Here is a 24,879-nt window from a genome sequence, read left to right as displayed (position 1 = left end):
ATCACTCTTGTGTATTGTCAGGAGTAAAGGTGAATAGCAATAGGGAAAGCAAAGCTTTCGAATTGAATTCCAAATTGAAATTCCAAAATCACATGAGAGTCCAATATAAGTTTTAAATCCATTCCCACACAAAAACAGATGATTACTCAGAAATCAGAATTCGGAAAAACTCACAAGTGCAATCGACAGAGAGTGGACTCAACTGTTAAGAATTGGAAAAAAAGGTTCCCAATTGTCCAGCTTTACATAAAGAAATTTTGTTGATTTTACGAGATTTTTTCTTAAAGTTTAAAATGTTAGTAATTTTTGAAAGACAATGCGTGCACTTACGTGCATTTGATATTTTATTTGTGATTAAACAAAATAAAATTAGAATTGTATTAATAAATTTAATTTTTTTTATTCTGATCTTTAATTAAAGTCACACCTCATCCTATATGTGAGATCATCTTATATGCAAGTAAATATGGTAATTCAGAAGACTTATACTTAAAAAATACATCAAACTTAATTGTTTTATATAGTAAAGTAAAAAAACAAAAATATGTAATGTTTACAATATATGCATACATACATATTATATAAATGTATGTTTATATATACAATTTCACTATCCTTATTTTTCATTTTTCAATTATTCAATTATTATAACTTGAAGCTAAGAAGTAAGACCTTCATAGTCTTTATTATTATTAAAACCTAAATAAAATTTCCCTCTTATTACGCCTACGTAATTTCGTAACTTTCACAATCATTTAATCAATAACTGAAGATGAGGATATCTTAGATATATATAAATGCTAAAAAAATAATATAATTGAAAATTCCTGTTATGTAAAACAACCAATCAGTATTCTATTGCACTAACAGATACAATCCATAAAAATGCCTACCACATAAAATTCACTTTTCAGAAATTTCAGTAAGAAAAAAGGGTTAATGTTACCTTAGGATCCAAAATGGTGGCCAGGGAAATTTTTCCCTACTTCGGAGACTGCGACGGGGAAAAAAATTTTCCCTAGAGTCGCGACGTCGACAACGTGGGGAATATTTTCCCGTTAGGTTTCTACCCTGCGTTCGACGTTGCCGAGTATCCTGTAACCTTGAAACGGAGACGGTAGTGTGTAAATTTGCGACGGTAGAGGGAGCCTTTTCGTGACGTCGGCGGGAAATTCATAGGTGTGTTACGAACGAATATGCAAATGCATGATCTGCGACGTAATTTCTGGTCATTTCTGGGCAATTTTATGCAAATCGACTAGTTTCCAGTTGGAATCGTTTACTGCTGTGTTTCGACGAATTGCATATTGGATTAATTGCTGTTTTTTTTTTCGTAACGATATTTCATTCGCACACAAATTGCTATCGTTGAATATTTATTATTATTATTTCCTCCAGTATTAGTAAGTACTGTTATTTGTTTTATAACAATTTGATCCTGAAAGTTAGAGAACCAAGTAATCAGAAATTAAGGAAAAAGAGTGTTTTTTCCCTATCCTTACCTACCCTCGTTTAGTTTATTGCCAATTGTTCGATAATGACTAGTTTTGCCGATTTGAGTTGCAACGACGAATTTTGGTCGAGATGCACTTCTCGTGATTTCTACAAGTTGATGGAAGACGACTTTTCGGAGCTAGGTTTGCCTCCCCGTATCGATAACGCATCGAATTTTGCTGTAAAATTAGGCATACAGCCGACCGAGTCCGTTTGCATTCATTGCGATGAAGATAAGAATTGCTTCATATGTCAGGTGAACGACAGATCAGAAAACACTGTGAATTGGATCGTTTATAAATACGTGAATTCCAGCAGTACGATAATAACGGATGAATGGAAAGGATATATGCATATTGACGACATAGAAAGAGTAGCGGTCGAACATAGAACTGTCAACGATTCGAAAAATTTCGTCGACCCCCGAACAGGAGATCATACTCAGAATATCGAACAATCGAAAAGTGAGTAAAAAACTCCTCTTTTTGTTGTTTTTTATTGTTTATTTCGGTGAAAAAATCCGCGGAGTCTGCAGAGAAATTCAAGATGGCGGCCGGAATCGCGGCCATCTTGAATGGAGGGAAAAATTTTTCCCCGTCGCAGTCTTCAACGTAGGGAAAAATTTCCCTGGCCGCCATTTTGGATCCTAAAGTAACATTAACCGAAAAAAGTTTTCTAGAATGACACAACACACAAATCCATCAAATTGGGTCAATTCAACCCAAACCAGGACAGATGGAACATTTATAAATGTGTTAAATTTATGTGCAAGCCCAATTAATATGTGCCGCAGGTCAAATTTGGTCCAGAGGTCATACTTCGAGTACCACTGATACAAATGATATATTGGAAATCTTGTAACATGTAAGTTGTTAAAATAATTATAGCCTTTTAAATGTATTTTATTATTTACTATTAAATAAAGAAAAATATCTATTTAATTACCAACTGGCTTTTAAAAGATCTTCAACTTCAGTTTGTTCAAAATGATGAGCCCAATCTAACGCTGTCCATTCATTTGGTGCCCTAATATGGACACTTGCACCTAAAGCAAGTAATTGTTCTACTGTATTTAATTTTCCTCTTCCAGCTGAAACCATTAATGCTGTTACACTTGTTTCTTGATGCTGATAGTCAACTAACATACATAAAATTTAGAATAAATTATTTAAGCTTAACAGTTACAACTATAAAATTAAATACTTAATACACTAAAACCTTGTTATTTCAAAACTCAAGGTACAAAAAAACATGACTGAATTATCCAAACTTTTTTAGAATCAAATTTTTGTAATTCATGAATAAAATTATGACATTATTTTATATAATTTCACCCATTTGGTTACAAATCCATTAATATTATGAGTCATTACTTAGTAATTTAAGCTATTTTGAAAAACTGTCAGTTGGCATATACAGTGTGTCCAAGAAAGATCTTTATCATTCTAAACATTAATAACAAAAATACTAACAGGTGAAATGAAATGCAGTTTGCTGCAAAAGAATGAAGAAATCTAAGAGTTTTTTTACAGTACCTTCATCGTAGCTGTACGTGAGCTCTGTTAGTAGCACGAGCAATGTCGAGCCTGTACTCAATTTCCCTCCAAGTGTTTTTTAACATTTGCAGTGTAACAGTGAGGATTGCTAATCTATCCTTTTCTTTAAAACGGATATATCAGAAACAGGTGTTTGATAAACCCTGACTTTAACATAACCCCCAAAAAAGAAATTCAGTGGAGTTATGTCGGGTGATCGCGGAGGCCAAGGTATGGGTCCTTTGAGACCAATCCACTGTTCGGAAAATGCTATTAAGTAATTCACATACAGAAAATGTCCAGTGAGGCGGAGCACCATCCGCCTCACTGGACATTTGCTGAAATAAAACATTTGGCTGCAAATGTTTCAATTGTGGAATAACATAAAACTCAAGAATATCCTGGTAAACATTACCGTTAACAGTCTTCTCCACAAAGAAGATTAGACCGATTACAGCATCATGTAAAAGTCCACACGAAACGTTACCAAACCAGAAAAAACTCTTAGATTTCTTCATTCTTTTGCAGCAAACTGCATTTCATTTCACCTGTTAGTATTTTTGTTATTAATGTTTAGAATTACAAAGAACTTTCTCGGACACACTGTACCCAGTAATGAAACAACATACAAAGCAAAACATGAAAATAATGTATGAAAGAAGCTTAAGTGTTTCAATAAGAATTACCCGTAAATTTTGTTTAGAGGACCAATGATTAGTTCTATGAAGAATTCACTGTCTTGAGTTTGAGATTACAAAAATCATGTGATCTGATGAAAACACATTCTATTAACAGCTAAAGCTATGAACACATTCTATCATGACTATGCATGTGTATTCAATCAACTTTCAAATTTTAAAACAATATATTTTTGCAAAAAATGTCCAAAATAATTAAATGCCAAACAGATTTCTTCCATAAAAATAAAAATTCTTTCTTCATTGGCAACATGTACAATTTCCAAATGACCACGAACAGAAGTTCAATATATAAACAATATGTAATTAGAAAATTCAAAGACGAAGCTGCCACTCGGACGCGGGAACTTTCCTTATAAATACGTAATATGACAGATTTTGAATTAAACGATATTTATGTGGGTCACCGAACCAGATAACGACTTCACGTTTCATTGTATGCGTATTTCAAATTATCAAAACAAAAATATATACAAAATCCTATTCTTTCGGTCAGGAAGTAGACTCGACTTCAAATTATCCAACATAAAAATAACAAGGTTTTACTGTACAAATATAATTAATATAAATTTTCTAGTTCTAAGATTAAAAATAATATTTATAACTAAGTGCAAGTGAAGCAAGAGGCAAAACTTTATTCCAAATTAGAACAATCAACGAAATTTAATTCTCAAGAATGATTATTGGAAAGATATTATTCAACTTACACCAGTTAAGAAAAATCAGTTGTTCTTTAAACCAAAACTTTGATGCTAATTTGGTCCAGAATTTACTGAGACTTAAATTAATGGTAAGAAGTCAAAAAAGACTAGTTTAAGACTAAAACTGAGTAGGGAATTCTTGTACAAATACTTGGTCCATATTACTGCAAAAGGAGATGTGAAGAGACTATAGACTTCAAGAAGAGTTTAGTATATTAAAGAGATCTTTATAAAACATATTTTTCATTCATTTTTTACATAAACAAAAACTGTTTGTAACCAAATATCCTAAAAAATAGGACAGAATTATGTAACTGTTAAATAAGAAGATAGTGTGTGAACAGCAAGAAAAAATTAAAATGTACCTTATGTAGGTGTATTTTAAATGTAATAGTTTTATTTTAACAATATTGCTAAATGAAGAGAGAACTAAAGTTCCAAAATGCACTTTAGTTAGTAATCAATTTAAATAAATGGTTTAATATTGAGTTTCTTATATTTGACAGGCCCTAAGATATTATTTATAAATAATATTAACATAAGGGCAAAAAGTACAGTTAATAATGGAAATTTTTACATCTTGATCTAATACCCAAATGATAGAGCTGATTAACTATTGTGCTAGACTTTGGCAATTATACTAATAATCAAATGACAGAGTCAAGTTTTATAATGATGTAATAAACTTAAACTACATTATTTTTACATTTTAACTTTAAAATGTTATTTAAAGATAAAATGTAAAAATAAAATATAATTAAAACTTAAAAATGCAGTAGAAATAACTCCATTAAATAAAAAGTTTATTTTATTTCTTATCTTTAAAACAATGCTTGAAAAGTTAAAATGTCATTAATATTTGAATTTGTTACATGTCATAAAAAAAATTATTAGCCTGTTCTACATCGAAGTGTTCAATTTGAAATGAGACAAAATAATCGAAAATAAATAGGTTGACTCTTTAAATTTAACATTGACAAAGTCAATGATTTCAAGACAGTATTACACTTACAAGAGAATAATAGAAACCTTTGCTATTGATCATTACGTTATAATTAGTGTCTAAATTGAGTATCACTACAAAGCAAGTCTAATGTGCGAATCAATTTAAATCAGTTAAATTTATTATAATAAGTTATCAAATTATTTCAATTAAATACAAAAAGTAAGTAACACTCACCTGAAACGTTTTCCACTAATATGAGATGTAACAAATGAGAAAATGATTTCTCAGTACCATTTAGCCAAGCATCTTGTAAAGCATCATCCATTTCTTTTACCAGATGTGGTTCAATTTCCATTTTATCAGAAATTATCTTAAATATTATAATAAAATTAAAGAATAATTTAATTTCATATTAAAATAATTTAAGAATTTGATATCAAATGAATAAATTATATTTATAACCAACACAGAAATGTAAATAATTGTAATAAATTTAATATAACTAAAAATGTTAATTAAAACAAAAATATCCAGATTATTTAAATGTTTAAGCATATTAAGGTATAATCAGACACACTCTTCACAATCAAATCAAATACAATTCACAAATGAAAACAAAAGGAATTTAAAATGAATCAAACAAATAATACTTTTATTGTTTTTCAACCTGAAGCTAAGTCTTTTCAATCTTCTTTTAATATAAACCATCCAATAAGAAATAACATTCAATCTTTTAACTTCAAGTATTTCTGCAGCAATTTTTGCTTTTTTTTAATTATTAAGTAGGTTTCACTATTTAATAATTTAAAAAAGAATTAAATTCCAGCTGCCAATAATTTTCAATTTTAGTGATTTTTGCTTGTATACATTATAAATTTCAGAAGAATCCAGAATAGATTATAGTTTTTTTCTTCTTTAATAACAGTCAATTGATCTTGTGTTAATTTTTTTTTGCTAAAAAACAAATTTTATTTTATATTGAGTATCCCTAAGCATATCAGTGAATTTTTTAAACAAGTTGATTAAATTCAATCTACAGACAACTTATTAAACTGTATATAAACTGGTTACAACTTTCTTTTAACATTCATTAAAAACTAAAAATAATACATATTTTTCTAGAAAGCAATCTTTAATTTACTGATATTGTTGGAATGTAATTGGCATCTGTCGACACATCTTTATCCTTCTACGTCATATTATCTTTTTTTACACGTGGCATTTTTTTAGAAATGTTTATCGTTGTTGTAAATTTTTTGTTCGGTAAATAAAGTTGAATAAAATATAGTACTTGTACAGCTTAGTTCAACACTTCAAATATGTTAACTAAGTTAAAATAGGTTAACACTTAGTTACAGAATAAGCTAGCTAATAATTCTGAATTTCTGAATCCAGATTTCACTAAAAACAAGTTAATTATTAATAGATTTGCAGAGTAGAGAAAGAAACTGATCATAATAATGGAGATATTGTATTCAAAAGATAAAAATGTCAAACCAAAAAAAATTAGAAAGTTCTGCACACATTGTTACAAGAAGGATCATAGCTAAGATGAATTCTGGTATTTGAACAGGTGACAGGAAAAGCACCCTGACAAATATTCTGCAGAAGAGGAGAGGGAATGTTTACAGCATGTAAAAACGTTGTTTTTATCATAAAACAATCTTCATTTGTCATTTTGTTGCCATCATAACAGATGGCACCACAGACAGAAACATGCAGTTTTTCCAGGAAAGTTAAGCAACTTATTGCTAGAATTATCTCATATGAATTACATTTAAATACAAATAACTCTTTGAATATTTTAGATATATTTCTTTACAAGCTATTAACCTTCTGTTACATCAATATAAAGATACTCTGAGGATTTTTATGAGTTTAGTCAGCTTGTCTTATGTTGTTACCGTAAGCTTTCATTTAAAAAATCCATACATACAGAAAAAACCCCCAAATGTTTTTGCATTTCTCAACTTTCAGGGTCCTGAGTCCAAAAATGTAAAAATCTTGGGGGGGTCATTTTTTGACTGATTGCCATACTTTCCCTCTGTTATATCAGAACTGGGAAGTAATAGTCAATTATTAAATTGATAAAATTTTAATTGTGTTTTCTAATAAATAAGTTTCATTGATTAATGTCACTAGATGCAAAACATGCTTGATTCAAATATTAAATTCCACCTAATAAAGAATGTTGTTGTTATTTTCTTATATTTTGTATGCATTATTTATTTTTCAACTATTGTCTCTACACTGCCGTAATATTGAAATTACAAGTACACATACAACTGAAAAATTATCATCTCACTCATATTAATTATCTTTTATTCTAATGATAAATTTTATAAAAGCACTTAAGATTATTTTTGAAATATCAACATTTACAATTCTCTACATGGTGAGTTGAAACCTACTAATAATAAGTCACACCTTCCATACTTTTTCCAACAAAACAGTTTAATAAAAGTTTAACGAAACAACATTTTCAGCTACATTAAGTGATGTGCTTCAGGTTTTTAATAGTCTAAAATCCCAGAAAACATTTGTTTCATTAAATGTTTAATGAACTGTTTTGTTAGAAATAATGTGAAAGATGTGGCTTATTATCAGCATTTAAATTATAAAAACAACAAATTAACTAATACTAATAATTCATTTCTTTTGAAAAGATTATAAATTTTAAAGTTATATTCAGAAATTAGTTCAGTACATATTATAATACCCTTAGAATATTAGGTAAATAATTGTAATCATTAATAAGGACTAATTACCAATTTAAATATCTAAAAAAGTAAGAATATATCCATGTAAATTTAGTAGCTTGGTTATTGTTCCTTTTGGTTTTGTTACACAAATATACTTTTAGTCTAACAACTATATACTGTGCATGTTTATGTGTATAGATCTGTGTATATTTCTTTTCATTGTATTCCATTTTATGTTATAATCTGATCATTACTTGGAAATGTTAATCCAATTAACATTGTATTTGATGCACACTCCTTGGCATGTTCGCATTGACCCAGAAAGGACAACAGGCAGGAATTTTTAAGCAGAAACAAGGGATTTCAAGGGAAAAAATGGGGAGGGTCATGAGTAGATATCAAAGTTTGCTAAAAAAGAGGGAAGAATCAGGTGTTAAAATGGCAGAAGAAAATAAGATCAAAAGAAAGATCAAAAGAGAACAAGAAATTCAGTTAGTTAATCCAGGTTCTCCAAAATCCAAGAAAGAATAATAATGTCAAAAACAAGAAACTTTGTTTTTTCCTTTTTGTTTCATACAAAAAAAGAAAAAGAATTTTCTGGATATCCCAAGACAACATTTGTATAAAAAGACTTACAATTTCTTGGCTTATGACAATCTCTCTTTTAAATAAGATTCATATACTCCTAAAAAATAAATATTTATTCACATATAAGACAAGGTTTTTATTCATTTTTCACTGCTTCAAAAACCTAGGTTGTCCTATAAGTGTGAGCAAAGGATTCTTTGCATTCTTGCAATAATTTTTGTGAACCCTGTATTTGCATTCTTTACTGAATGCTCACCCTCTGGTGTTTAAAAACAAGTATTTTATCTGGGTCATTTAGGAAAAGCAAAGCTTCTGAACTAAATTCCAAATTGAAATTCCAAAATCACACGGGAGTCTGATATAAGTTTTAATCCATTCCCACGTGAAAACATTTTACATTTACCAAAGGATTAGAAGGCCTCCACCAATAGGTATAACCTCGGAAAAAGAAATTTCACACGAAAACAGACGATTATTCGAAAATCCCTATTTGGAGAAACTCGTAAGTGTAATCGACGGAGAGTGGATTCGACTGTTAACAATTGTCAGAAAAGGTTCCCAATTGTCCAGCTTTACGTGAACAAATTATGTCAATTTTACAAGATTTTTCCTAAAAGCTTAAAATGCCAGTAATTTTTGCACGACAATGAGTGAATTTACATGCATTTGACATTTTATTTGTGATTAAATAAAATAAAATTAGAATTGTATTAATAAATATACTTTTCTTTATATTGATCTTTGAAATCACACCTCGTCCTATATACGAGATAGTTTTATATGCGAGTAAATATGGTATATACGTTCAATACATACTATATATATATACACACATACACACCACACACACACACTTATGTTATGTACACAGAAAGCCCTATATACTTTCCATTAGATAATTTGTGTCTAAATGATGTCAAAACTTCCACACACTATACAGTATAACCCTAAATGGACAACAATAACAAGCATAATATATAAAATATTTTTAATATAGTTTCTTATAATTCTTTATCTTTTACTCTTTCTTAATTTTTCTGTTCACTATTTTATAAATTAAACTAATACATACCTGTTCTTTAACTTCATTTTCAACCGGTAGTAATATTTCATTGCATTCGTCACAAATGTCATCCACGTCTCTACTATCGGGAGAAGAAAGATCGGAGGCAGTAGCACTGTTGTTGTCACTGGGTTCTAGAAACTGTGAACACCATGTAGCTAATTGCTGCTGCTGTTGCTTCACTTTAACTAAATCTTTTTTATATCTTTGCATTCCTTTACTCATATAACCAGTGCTAATTTAATAAAGGATTTAATGTTATATTACCATATTCACAGCAAAGTTTTTATTTGTTATGTGTTACAATAAGCTTTACAACAAATTTTGTTAAATATTCCTCTTAATTTCATAATAAAAGTTTTAAAAAATAATAAAAAAATTTTAAATTCTAAAATAGCTTAATAAATTTTTCGTTTGTTACAGTTTTAGTAAAATAAAAGTTTTGAAAATTCCTGTTTACATTAAAACAAAATATTTTGATGAATTTTTTTATTTTATATATTTCAAAGTGAAAATTTTTGAAATAAAATATTTTGTACACAAACTTGTCTTAATTACTAACCTTTTTAAAATGTCTTCTAAAAAATAAGCTTGCACATCATGAATTTTTCCAGGCACTGAAAGAATAAATGAAATGTAACAAAACTCTAAACTTCTTCATTAATAGTTTACTTTTCTGTTTAATTTAAATAATATTCAAACATTATTTTTCATTTTTTCATGTTTTATGCTAGTGCACTTTTTCCAAAGTTGAACTTATCAAACTGGATTAAACACAGAACAGACCTTGAGACAATTTTCTTCCATGTATTTATTTTTCAATATGCATTTCAGGCATAACAAGTCCCCCTTCAGTCTTAATACATAAATCCTTTTTTAGGATTTGTTGGCATATGCAAACATATTTTTAATTTTATAAAAAAACTTCCCAATTTGTCACGTATGTATATACAGAGGGTGATCGGTTAACGAACAGTTCGAACTGCGAACAAATCGGACGACGAACGCTTTTGCGACAGATTTTTATGTTTGGATTGTTTTTATGTTTGGATAGTTGAACCTTAAAAGAATGCAGAAATTACAAGGTATTTGCTGAAGTTCAATTGGCTACAGTTTTTATAATAATATATTCAAGGCTTGCAGAGTTTGTACCATTTCACAAAACAAACACAAAAAGAAGCAACGTAAAATAACGAATACTGATTGGTTTTCCCTAGTTCTCTGGGTAACGACTCGAAACCTTTCGGTGCGCAGATGTCGACACGGATGCTCGATCTGACACCGACTTGATAGTATTCCTTCAAACTTTAAAACCCTCCATTGTAATTCCAGCGTTTTGTTTACCTTTCTGACAAATAGTTTTTTATAGTCTTTGCAAGAGTGTCGGGCACTCGTTAAGTTTTGCGTCGGTTATTATTTTCTAAAGGTGAGATTTTAACTGTCCTATCGGATATTCGTTAATGTTTTAACATCAAAATTTTGAATTTCATTCAGGCTTCACATTTACGTAATTCTTTTGTGCATTAGTTAATTTCTGTTTTCTGAATTTTTGAGAGTGCTTTTCTGAACTTTTTATTTCAAAAAGAAATTGATACCATTATGGAGCCTAAACAAAGTGGAGTGTCAAGAACCGTGCTCACCATAGAAACCAAACAAGAGATAATAGCCAAGAGAGTGGGCAGAAGATGTCTGATGTTGCTAGGCAATATGGCTCAAACAGGTCTATAGTATGCACAGTCTTAGCTAAGAAAGATATAATCAAGAAGACTCAAACAGCTAAAGGAGTAACAAAAATCACATTTGAAAAACAAAGATGTGCCATCCATGAAAAAATGGAGAAACTGCTTTTAATTTGGATAAAAGAAAAGGAAATAAAAAGAGATTAACTAGTATGACTATCATTCAAGAGAAAGCTAGAGAAATCTTTGAAGAACTGAAGAAGCAAATTCCACATTCATCACATGAGGAGATAGAATTCAAAGCTACCACTGGAAGGTTTGCAAAATTTAGAAGGAGAACTGGCATTAAACATGTGGTAATCCATGGTGAGTCTGCTAGTGCAGATAAAGAAGAAGCTGAGAAGTTCTGTCTATTTGAAGAATTCATTAAAATTTGAAGAATTCATTAGAAAAGAAGGATACTGTCCACAAACTTTCAATTGTGATGAAACTGGTTTATTTTGGAAGAGCATGCCGAACCATACCTACATTACAAAAGAAGGGAAAAATATTCCTGGGCATAAACCCATGAAAGACTGATTGACGTTACTTTTGGGAGCTAATGCTAGTGGTGATATGAAGCTTATCCCGCTTCTTGTCTATCACTCTGAGAACCTAGAACATTCAATTAAAAAAAAAAGGGCATGGGTCATATAGGCTCTTTTCAAAGAATGGCTGTTTGAAGTTTGTGCTCCAAACATCAAAAACTACCTTCAGACCAATGAATTGCCATTGAAAGCACTATTGCTATTGGACAATGCTCTAGGACACTCAATAGACCTTGAAGATAACTTGCCGAATGACTTTCCCTGGCCGACACTTCAGTTTCTGCTTCCGAATATCACTTCATTGATTCAACTAATGGATCAAGAGGTTATTGTAGGTTTCAAGAAATTGAACATTCGAGCACTGTTTTGTTGATGTTTCAAAGCATGCCAGTTCTCCTCAACAATGGCATTAAAAACGTTTTGGAAAGAAAAATTTGATATTCTTGAAGTTATGTGGCTCATTCAAAAGGCATGGTCTGGAGTCACTCAACAATAGTTGAATTTGCTTGGCAAAAGCTGTGTCCCTCCTGCATTCAGGGAGATGGAAATTGATGTCCCTGAAATTATGGATGAAATTGTGACTACTACTAGAGATCTGGAATTGGAAGTGAATGAAGATGACATTGAAGAGCACATAATGGAACCTGAAACTGATCTACTGACAGAACTCCAAGAACTCTTGAATGAAGAACACCAAGAAACTCAATGTGAGATGTGCTTTCTTCCAAAAAAAGGAAGACGAAAGAGAATCAATGCCGACATCTGCTATTAAAGATTTTGAAGAAGTGGGAGGATGTCAGAACATCTTAGAATGGCATCCAAACCAGGTTGAGGTTAATAGGCTTGGGGATCTCTACGACAACAATGCTATTAATTACTTCTGAAAAATCCTGAAGAAGAGAGAAAAGCAACTGACATTGGACAGATTCTTTAACATCCCACAAATGAAAAAAAACATTACTGATAAAAATGCAAGACTGTGTATATATGTATTTTTATTATTACATAAACAAACATAGTAAGAATGTATATAATTATTTATTTACTTTTTGGAGTCTCCAGAATGAATTAATCAAATTCCCATAAAAATCTATGGTAAATAATCAGTTAACGAACAATTCGGGTAGCAAACATAGTCTTGGAACAGATTATATTTGTTAATCAATCTCATCCACTGTATGTATGTAACAGATTATATTTGTTAATCAATCTCATCCACTGTATGTATGTATGTATATGATATATATATATATATATTGAGAAAATAGAAAAAACATTGAGAAAACACTTCTTTGAGAAAAGTGTGCTGGAATAAAACATACAAAATAAGACAACACACAAAAAGCAATCCGAATAATCATTTTTCATATCATATCAATATTTTATTTTCACTTCTGGTTAAAAGGAAGAGAAGAAAGTATAACCACATTAGCTTCAATTATTAATAAAAAATCAAACTGGGTGAATCCTGATTGATTTGTCATCTAGTAGAAATATAACTGCTTTTTCTGAAATTTATTCTAATATCAACATTTTCAAGTTATTTCAACTTATTTAGGCTATCATCAGTTTATACAATGTTGGCTAATCTTAGGCCATCATCTTACACAAAATATATAAACATATGTATATATAAATATTTGAAAATGAAATATCCATTACCAAATTATAAACAACCATATCATACAGTAGCTCTCGTTACATTGCAGATTTAGATACATTGCATTTTTTTTTGAGTCCCTCCTAATTTTAAAAGCACTTGAGTCAATAAATTTTAAAGTTTCAATTGCCATAGAGTTTGTTTTTGCAACAAAATAACATATTTTATTCCTACCATTGTCCTTAAAATTACCACTGCATGTGAAACAATAAATTCCTCAAGATCTAAATAAGCAAAACTGATGGACAGATCAATTATCACTTATGTTTCCTTTTGATATTAAAAGCTGTTTATATATGGATTTTAAGTACTGTCTCCTCATTTACAAGTTTTCGTGAATTTGAAATTTCACACCTTATGTGAATTGACCCAATACTGTCAATTCACATAAAAATGTGAAATTTTGAATTCACTGCAAAATGAGTAAGGAAAAGATTTCTTTATTTATTTTTTAAATTTTCAATTACTGTATTTATACTTTTTATTGAAAACTATAAATTACACGAGTTTTCAATAAGCAATTTATTATAAAATATAGTACTGTGTAATAAAATTGTAACTGATATTTTGTTTTTATATAAACAGTATTTGTATTTAAATGTCATTATTAAAGAAATAATAATGCTAAATGGTGTTCTTGATATTGATGTTTATGTAAACGTCATTTAATACGATTTAACCACGATTAAAATTCGGTATTACAAAACTAAGCTTAATATATATCAGATAAGCTTGTTGATGAAAGAATAGAAGATAAAGATTCCATAGCATGTATCATCTGTTTAGTATGAGCCCAGAGTTTTTAGTACTCGATTATACTGCACCACCACATCTATTGCACTGTTTCACCACATATATTGCACTACAAGGAAACAGTGTAATATATGTGGTGGTCCTGACAAACATGATAAAGAGAGGGACTACTGTATTATAAACTAAATATGTAATTTAAAACAGTACAAAGGTCATGTGGAAAGTTTTGTCCTCCTAGACTTACTTTTTAGTCTTTCAAAATACTCTCCACCACACTCAATGCATCTTGCCATATGCCAAACCTGTCGTCAAACCAAGCCTTCGACTTTTCTTCTGGGAAATAACACTCTTGATCCCATGCTGCCAGAAGCTCATAGTCACTTAAAAAATACCTTTGAGACTTTTTGACTTCTGGAAATAAGCCAAAGTTGTAGGGGGCCTTTGCCTTTATCCCACAAGGAAGTTTATGACATGCTGAAAAAAATAGCCTATGGCTATGCAACTATTAGCTGTCCTGAAGTTCTTATACCAATATAGCAATTAAAAAAAAATTGTAACTGAATAAATTTTTAAAAACAAAATTCTAAAGCAGTCCAGGATTGATGAGTTTCTCATAAAAAAATTGAATTTGTTGCATTATTTTGTTTAGAATAATGTACATTCAATTGTTTCGTATGTTTTTTGTATTTCATATTAAATTTCCTGTATTCAAGGTTTTTGCTTATTTATACTTATACGATTTGATTCAAGAACACCTACATCCTTCTTTCTGTATAAGGTGACCGTTTTTGAGCTGCTTTCTACAATGATCACATTTGCAGGCTTCACTGTATAGAGTTCCAGCGACAGACCACAGATTCCAGTAAAACTTGAAATACATGATTTTACCATATGATTGTTACAATAGAGACTGATCAAACATAAATATAATATTTACAATAAAAAACCAACTATCACTCTGGTCATTTATGCTTCTGAGAACAACATGCAAGCCCATCTCAAAAACACATCTCTGATCGGATGAACTAAACGCATGGATAAAATCTGGGCCCTTGAAACCTTAGGGCAAAAAAGATAGAGACTGCATTAATTTTAAGAAAAAAGTATTTATTTATCTTATGCCTGGCAATCACTCTACAAGAATCATTGATATAAAACATGCATACCTAACCATTTACTGTAAATCATATTATTTCTCTAATTTTGTGTGGGTGTTTATTATTATTTTATTTTGTCCATATCTTATATGCTAAGTGATATATTTTTAATTCATAAATGTTCTCTCTACATTAATTTATAATTTAGAATATGTTCAAAACTCAAATGTATTTGAAATGTGTTCCAATTTGGAAATTCAAACCTGAAGATGTTCTTAATCAAAATTTGAAAATGTTTGTCCATTATTTTGCTTCGTTAAAGTTTTTACCAGAGTTGCTCTGTGTTGTTTCATATTTTGTTACTTTAGCCCACTGAAGATTCAAAACATAGTAAATTCTTCTCTTTTAAATACTGATTAACTAAAATAGTAAATATGTACATTTAGAAATACTGTATCATTAAAATTAATTTTAAATTACAGTAGAGCATCGATTATCCGACCCCCGATTAACCGACTTATCCGTTAATCGGGGGTCGGATAATCGACCGCGGTCGGATAACCTCAGTTAACCAACCGCGTTCTAGTCGGCAAATTCAAATGTCCGGTAGTGATGTGACGCTACAATATTTGGTTATGTCTTGGCTACTTTAATATTATTTTTGTTAAATTTTTGCATGTTTTAGCTGGCAGCACTGGCTCGACCATGAAGGGAGGCTAGTATTTAAACCAGGTCTAATACACTATACTAATAATGTATTTTTTCATACTTTTCGGTTATCCGACTTTTCAGTTATCCGACCAACCCCAGTCCCCAATTAAGTCGGATAATCGATGCTCTACTGTATTATAATTTTCAGGAATTTCCATAGCTTTAGAGAACTTTAAATGATAATAACCATAAAACATAACCACCATTTACTACGCAATGAATGTTTATTACTCTGTTTTCAGTCTTCTTAATTGACTGTCTGCAGGAGATCTTTTGTAAATTGCAAAATTCAAATAACAAAGTTGCTACTTATTCTATAATAGTTTCCAATGTTTCATTTTTGGAATCAGATAAAATTTTACAAATGGACATGTCAAACTTTTATATGTTGAATGGAATATTACAATAAGTGATTAAAAACACAACCAAACTACACAAACACACAAAAAATATACACATTATGACATAAACCAAGCAGTAAAACACTAAATTATACTTAAACTTTACTCCTGTATTTACAATCTCCATACTAGCAAACTAATCACTGTTGTGTAATATAAATACTATCCGTCCTGTAGAATCCTCTTAATTAACTTGCTATTAGGTTTTTATCCAGAAATACTTTTCACACAGCTGAAATCATAGTATTTTCTCTGTAATTTAATACCTGCACTCTCTCTGTACCCTTATAAATGTGCCATGCTTCCCCACATTTAATACATCAGTTCTCCAAAACCTTTTTTGGATTGTTTCTGCTTGATTCCATTCTACTGTTACAGAATCTGGATCTGCTATTTCATAGGCCACTAAGGCTGTAACTGGCTATTCCTTCTGGATGTTATCTTTATGTTCTTTTATCCACTGTTTTAATGATCTTACACATAAGTCACACACCAACCAAATGCCAAAATTCTATTGGGCTATATATGGCTAATAACTAAATAAATTACATAACCAATTTGGTGCTAGAGGGAGGCGTTAGGCGCCATCTCTTATTAACTTTAATAATTATAATTTTAATTAATTAGTTTTAAATAATTAATTAATTAAATAACCGACCATCGCAAATTTTAAATAATTTGCAAATGGCCAGTTGAGTGCCTTATAGGACGTGGGCACTGGATGTGTCCCCAGCCGGCATTGTAATAACCTTTGTACAAATTGAAGACAAAGTCACTCTAAAAATATTTCAGATGATCACCATTTTTATTTAGTGTTCTAGAACAAATCACAGACAGCTGGACCTTCCTTTTTAGGCTACATAATTGCCCACTCTTTAAAAAATTCCTTAAAAACACAAAACCAATAAAAATTAAAAGAATTTTTCGTAAAATTGGAATGGTAAATCTTATGATGTCTTGTTAGTTCATCCTTGTCCGTTCGGGGTTTCCGGCTCCTTTTATCTACTGAGGATTAGCGCTGTCAAATTGAAGACAGCGACTTTGTCTTCAATTTGTACAAAAATATTTATTCATCCGATGGAAATTCAAACATATTGTAATAACCGTCGATGGTTATAATGTTAGCTTACATGTGCTGAAGGAGGAGATGAGACTGGAGGTCCAGATAGCATAACTGGCAACGCATCTGCATAGTAAGCAGGAATTGTGGGTTCAAGTCCCACTCCGGGTTGATTTTTTTCTTTCAGCAGTTCTAAATTACTTAAAATTAATTAATTAAAATTATAATTATTAAAGTTAATAAGAGATAGTGCCTAACGCCTCCCTCTAGGGCCAAAGTGGTTATGTAATTTATTTAATAATTAGCCATATATAGCCGGATAGAATTTCCGCATTTGGTAGGTGTCTAGCTTGTAATATATCAGGTCTAGTGATTTTGTTTACACATACGTCAATATGCATTCTTTTATTTTACTGGTATTCTGTACATTCTAAGTATGCATGTAGAGTCAATAGCCTCTTTGTTCCGTATCAGCATATGTACTAGGATTTCTCTTAAATATGATTTTTCTGTCATGCCAATTTCTCTGTAGATGTTGCAAAGGGGTGCCATGTATTCCATAACTGTATATTCCAGACATGGGTAAATGTGGCTCTGAGAGCCACATGCGGCTCTTGCCAAAAGTGTTAATTTCTGATTTTTATTATTATTTTTACAATTTTATTTTTATAATTCTGTGATATTAAAAAAATTCAATATTTGTTTTATATTATATTTATATTATATAATAAAATCGCGCACCTTGCCATACTATCCACCACGACAGTACAGAACTGCGGCTCCCATGCATTTTGCAAAACCTACATTTCAGCTCCCACTGAACTCTGCTTGCCCATTCCTGGTACATTCATTCTGCTTCTCATGTCTCCTTGACCTTCTCTATCTTCTTTCTTCCATTTGTTAATAATTTCCCTTATCATATATAAACATTTTTAAGTCCCATAATTCTATTAAAGCCAAACAATTGCTGGATTAAATCAGGCTTACCACTACTGTTAATAATTGAATACTGAGTAATTTTGCCTAGAGATAGACATTGGGTGCCATCTCTTATTAAATTTAATAATTATAATTAAATTAATATTTATTAAATAATTTTAAAAATTATGCAAGAAAAAAATTAGCCTGAAATAGAACTTGAGGGCAATGAAAGGCCGCACGTGGAGTCAAAGAGGTAAAATAGTCCATCACCCATCCGTTTCGATCATTACCAAAACTGCGTATATCTGGATGCGGTAAGCAAGTTCTCGTAAGGTCCACAACTACTAATTAAACCATAACAATATTTAATCATAAACAATTGGTACAAATACACTTTAGAGCTACACGTGCTCTAGACTGTTAACACCCAACAAAGACTAGCGTGTCTCCAAAGCCAACAGAATCTGCTTTATATGTGTATGAGGCTAGAGAGAAAAAATCTCTCGAGGAGTGGCGCCATCTCTCGAGTCCGTAATAAGTTAACTGGTTGCCGCAAACTCAAACTTGCATCTGTATGGTAACTGAAAGTTGTGGGTTAGCGTAACTAATAACATATCTGTATGGTTAAATGACAATTCAGGTTTGAGTCCAAATCCAGGCCAATTATTTTCTTCCAGAATCTTCTAAATCAATTTATAAATATTAATTTAATTTTAATTATTAAATTTAATAAGAGGTGGTGCCTAATGCCTACCTCTAAGCAAAATTACTTAGCATTTAATTATTAATAGCAGCAGTAATATTGCCCAATTTAATTCAGCAATAATTTGATTTTAGCATAGTAAATGGTTATGTTTTGTGATTAATATTGACGTAATTACTAAAAAGATTAATGTTAATATATGTAAAAAGTTTAACTTCTTTAATAGATCATTCTTTAAAAATATGATTACAATTTATCATTTTTATAAATTCCAGAAAAAAAATTTTGTTACAAACTGAAAATTTGTAACCTGAAAATAACATCATTAAAAAATGTGATTATGTCAAAAATATTCACTGAAACTACATCTACTTTTTCAAATGATAGTTTGCATAATCAAAAAAAGCATGGTACAGTACATAAGCTATGATTGTACTATATTTCACACATTGCAAACTAAACATTGCTGCATTACCTATATGTTGATTCTAAGCCCAAAACAATTTGTTTCTTTAATTTAAAACATCCTGCATTTTATGACACTTCAAATTTTAAAATAAGTACTAAAGAATTCAATTAAAAAATTTTTTTAATTTAAAATGGTTCATTTGCATAAACTGATAATATAAAATTACTTTTATACCTTCTATTACTGGACAGGAACCAAAATACTTGACAAAAAGCTGAATGTCTAAAGTTGCAGACATAAGAATTAATTTCAGATTTCGAAACTTAAGCAAAACATCTCTGATTATTAATAAAAGAAAGTCACTGAATCTATCTCTTTCATGTACTTCATCCTAAATAAGAGGGGAAAAAATAATTAGTAATTGTAATTATAATCAATCATCATTAATTAAGAAGTTAGTTACTTAAAAAATTATCATAAAAAGTTAATTATATAATATACAAAATAATATTTTCAGACCATTTTCAACATTCAAGTTGCAATATCAAGTGTATTTTAAGGTACAAGATTAAATTCAAGGAGTGATAAATCATTTCATTATAATTATAAAAATTGAATAGAATTTTATTATTATTTAGTCCTTAGTTCTAAGCCAATTTAGCTTCTTCAATAAATTTAACTCCATGATTTCAGCTTAAACAAAGTCAAAATATTGAAAACGTTTTAAAGCCAGAAACTTTAATTTAATAAACACTTTCAAAATAAAAACATTCCAATCCCATTTTCAGATCAGTAAAAAAACAAATCAAATCTTTCTGGGCACTATTTTATTTATTTGCTTGAATTCTTGCACCCAGTAATTAAAAGATATAAATTTCTTTAAGTTCAATTTTCTGGTTTCCTCCAAAGCCATTGTCTAATATGTCTATCATGAATTGTAATCAGTTTTATCTGGCAGTTGTAAGCATTGTCTAGCAGTAAAAAGAAATTTTTTTGGTATTTTTTCTTGATTAGTTCCCATTTCTTCTCAATATTTTCTAAAATTTGTGATGTACTTATCATGTTTAACTTTCCTAAACATGTGTTCAACAGACCTAAAAGACTGGTCTTTATCTTTGTAGTTTAATACAAAAATCAATGTAATCAAGACTGAATGTATTACTTGGAGTTTAAAAAGTATCAAAAGCAAGTGTAAACTCATTTTCTTCAATAGTTGTGTATAGATTAACATATTAGTGCCACAAATAAATAGATTTATTAAGCCATAAGAACTGTGTTTAGTTACTTCTGACTGTTTCCTGGAATTTTGCCCTACCTAATTCTCCCATACAAGATCTCTCACTCATGTTCAAATTCTTCAATTGGTAGATGTTACCTATTTGGTTCAGGACCTGACATAATTGTGAGCATCCAGATCTCACATTGGTATCAAGTTGGTCATCTAAGACTTTCACATAAACATGTTAATCAATCAACATTACCAATGCTTTCACATTGGTTGTCTTTGTGAAGTATACTCAAAGATTGATTATGTTAATTACTTGACTTATTACCATGTGTTCATCAAAACTTTAAACCAACTCATTTTTGGCACTAACTTCCATCCGTTATCATAGGAAGTGTTGTACTTAATAATTTTTGACATTTCATAATTTAATTTTTATTTTGTCCTAACAGTCAGATTAAATACACAAGACTAGCTTTCAGTGTTAAATTTGATATTCATTATAATCAAAAACAATAGTACTTTTGAAAAAACATATTCATTGTCTTCAGGTGAAAGATTTTAAATACTTTATAGAACACTGAACATAACAGTAAGTTGGGACAAATTACATGAAGAATTTCTAGCATTTGCTCAACAATTAGTATCAGTATATACATTGATAGATTTACTATAAAACAAGAGGGAAAAACAATAAGATAAGATAATAAGATAAGAATAATAAGATAATAATAAAGATAAAAACTATAATTTTTAGACTTGTCTCTGCATAGAACAGCTACAAGAATTTCACTTTAGTGTATACCTTAAGTTCAACTTTCCTCCCATTATCATTTCTTTGAAATAATCAACCACTCATTATATAAATGCAGTTATTAGTGCTTTGATATGACATGCTTATTTATATTCTTTGCAACACCTGACAGAGTGAACTAGAGTTGGTTCTCGCAGTGGTAAAAAATATAGAATACTCTAAGACAGTGGTTTCCAACCTTTTTGTACCTGCGCCCCCCTTAAAAAAAAATTGTTGCGTTCCCTTAATTTTTCTAACAATCTAATTTCATAAATACTCAACTGATATTATAATTTATTTAATGGGCTACAAAATAATATACAATATTATGTAAAAATATACATAAAAAAATAATTATTTATTATAAGAAAAATAATTTTAAATGTACTAAAAATAATGTACTATTATAACAGTTATGAAATTTACCTCAATATTAATTTAGAAGTTACCAAAGCGAAGTGTTTCATTCTATATATCAACGTGGTTATCGCAAGCACTACTAACGAACTAATTCCGTTCATAGACAACAGAAAAAAAAACAGATGCTTCTGTTTACTGAAGTTTGGCGCGAGTAAGCACGAGAATACCCGGGATGTTCCGAGTGCTTGTCTTTTGTTTCCTCGCCCCGCCGGTGCTCGGCTCCAAACGCGAAAGCGAGATGTTTTCGTTCCAGCAAGAGTATGGATGGATGTTTTAGCATTTGTACCCGAAAAATTCGCGGCGAGGATTGTGGATTACGTATACCTATTTTGCCGATTCATTTTTTTGACACCTATTCGACTTTTTTGGTTTGTATTCGAAAATGATATTTTGGAAACAGCTGCATGCCCCCCTTGCAACAGTCTCGCGGCCCCCTAGGGGGGCGCGCCCCACAGGTTGGAAACCACTGCTCTAAGACAAAGTTCAGTCATCTCACTTCAGAGGTTATGACATTTTTATTCCCAGTTTCTAATATGCAAGCAAAAAGGGATATGAAATCCAAATAAGTAACTATCCCATATCCGGACCAAGTTTCATTACACCTTATGTGTATCTTCAAAAAATATAAATATATATTGTACCTATATTTCAAACCTCAACTTTCATTACATGGGTTATTATGCAATGACAGAGATTATTATTCGACACAGGATCTACAAATTTCCTTTATAATTAACTTCTAAGGTAGCTAGATTTGCATACATGGAAACTACTTCCAGAATGCTTAAGAATAGGTTGACTAAGCAGCAGGACAATATCTCACATAGTAAATGCACTACAGAACTAGCTAATAGGATTTTTGAACATGATTTTTTAGCAATTATGATCAGAAGTGAGCATAATCCAGAGTTGCACAGACTATAAAGTATTTATTATTTCATTGTGCATCCTTACTACTATGCAACTGGCTCACATTTGAATTATATAACCACTAAGTAGCTCAATTTAAAACTGAAAAGGAAAACCTCTATTAGCTTGTAACATTTCAGTCCTCAGTTAATACTTAAGTAGTAGTTTGCAATTCTGTTTTGTTCTAGAGTCAATATTCAGGACTTAATTTTATATATTTTTATTAACTTTATAAATTTTAGTAAATTTTGTTTTCTTCATTAATTTTTGTTCTATGACTGATTCAAATTCTTGTTTACATTATGTTTTAAATTTAAAATACGTTCCAATTTCAAACTAAAGTAAAAAGCCATTCAACATTCTATTTAGAATCTGTTACCTGAAGACAATGAATATGCTCTGTTGAAAGTACAGTACTTTTTTAAACTCTTTTCACTCAGTGGGCACTAAGAGGGCTTGTCAAAGTATTAGCATTTATGGTTATAATAAACATCAAGTTTAATATCAAAAGACAGTCTTTTGTATTTAAAAGGCTGGCTACATAGGTTTAAAAAAGGACAAGACTGCAAAAGTATAAAAATTAATAGAGAGACAGAATTTAAAAATGAAGCTGTTGCCATGTTTCCTCAATACTTGAAGGAAAGCAATGAAAATAACAATTAGACTCGGCATCATATTCAAAAATATGAGAGAAAAAAATGCTTAATCCTAGAAACCAAATTAAATTTTATTCAAAAATGTTTTCATTCTTTTATATGATCATCATCAGTTGTGAAGTTGTCAAGTGTATTAGAATGAATACATTCAAAAAAGAGTATCATCTTCAATAATTATCTTCATTAAAGATAGTTCATAAAATCCAAGGCAAATCTTCAATTGCAATAAAACAATCTTTTTGAAAAAACAAAAACATGCCTAGTAGAAACTACATTCATAGATTTTATTAAATTTTCTTTAGTAGCTGTATTTTATGTTTATCAAGTGGTAGTCTCTTTAATCTGATTAACGGTAGACTGTCTCACAGCTAGGCAGGTTTAATAACTCCTTTATTGGCTTTTTTACATATGCATTTCGGATCAGTGTTATCACTCCTGATCCCTCCTCAGTGCGTAGAAATAATAAAACATAACAATAATAATGATTTAGTAAATCTGTCAAATGGGATGCAAATCGACCAACAGTGGTATTACGTAATAGAGGGCGCAACAGGCCGATAGTTTATGTAAGTGTTATTGTAGAAGTATGAAAACTATACTGTGAAAAATGTTCTAGAATTGTAAAATGTAGTGTTTGTTGGATTATTTTAAAAGAGTGTTTATAAAACTATTTTGAAAAAGGTTTGGAATATTTTTAAAGAAGGCCAGTACATACGTATTTTTATAAAAACTTTGTATATAAAAATATATTGAATGGTTAATTAGTTTTAAAAAACTTTATAATTACTTGTAGTATTACTGTTGGTACACTGGTGAAAGGGAAAATAAACAATATTGTCAAACGGATATGTAAACAGAACTCGGAGAGTGCTGTATGGGTGTTGGGGAGTATATGAAGAACTTAAAGGTACTGGAGAAGGTTTTTTAGGAGTTTTATTGTTTCTTACTCACGTTAGTTGTGTTAATATAAAACCTTTGTTTTTGTAGCACTGAGGGATCAGGAGTGATAACACTGATCCGAAATGCATATGTAAAAAAGCCAATAAAAGAGTTATTAAACCTGTATAGCTGTGAGACAGTCTACCGTTAATCGGATTAAAGAGACTACCACTTGATATACATTCATAGAACTGCAAGGCAGGCTCAGGGCATAAATAATTTATGGGCA

The 24,879-nt window shown here is 30.3% G+C and overlaps 1 protein-coding gene across 1 annotated transcript in view; it reads right to left on the bottom strand.

Moving 5' to 3' along the window:
- Positions 1-24,879, bottom strand: part of LOC136979739 (3'-5' RNA helicase YTHDC2-like) — a gene marked incomplete at its 3' end in the record, with an annotated part of 73,591 nt that overhangs the window by 6,178 nt on the left and 42,534 nt on the right. Inside the window, exons 8-12 of the mRNA XM_067275760.1 lie at positions 19,943-20,099; positions 10,290-10,344; positions 9,737-9,962; positions 5,609-5,744; positions 2,440-2,632 (exon numbers count right to left, since the gene is read on the bottom strand). Of these exons, the coding sequence (XP_067131861.1) occupies positions 2,440-2,632; positions 5,609-5,744; positions 9,737-9,962; positions 10,290-10,344; positions 19,943-20,099 (767 nt within the window). The remainder of the gene's footprint in view (positions 1-2,439; positions 2,633-5,608; positions 5,745-9,736; positions 9,963-10,289; positions 10,345-19,942; positions 20,100-24,879) is intronic.

This window comes from Centruroides vittatus, unplaced genomic scaffold (genome assembly GCF_030686945.1).
Source record: "Centruroides vittatus isolate TY-2023 unplaced genomic scaffold, ASM3068694v2 contig_634, whole genome shotgun sequence".
NCBI classification, from domain to species: domain Eukaryota; kingdom Metazoa; phylum Arthropoda; class Arachnida; order Scorpiones; family Buthidae; genus Centruroides; species Centruroides vittatus.
This window is presented reverse-complemented; position numbering and strand designations above follow the sequence as displayed.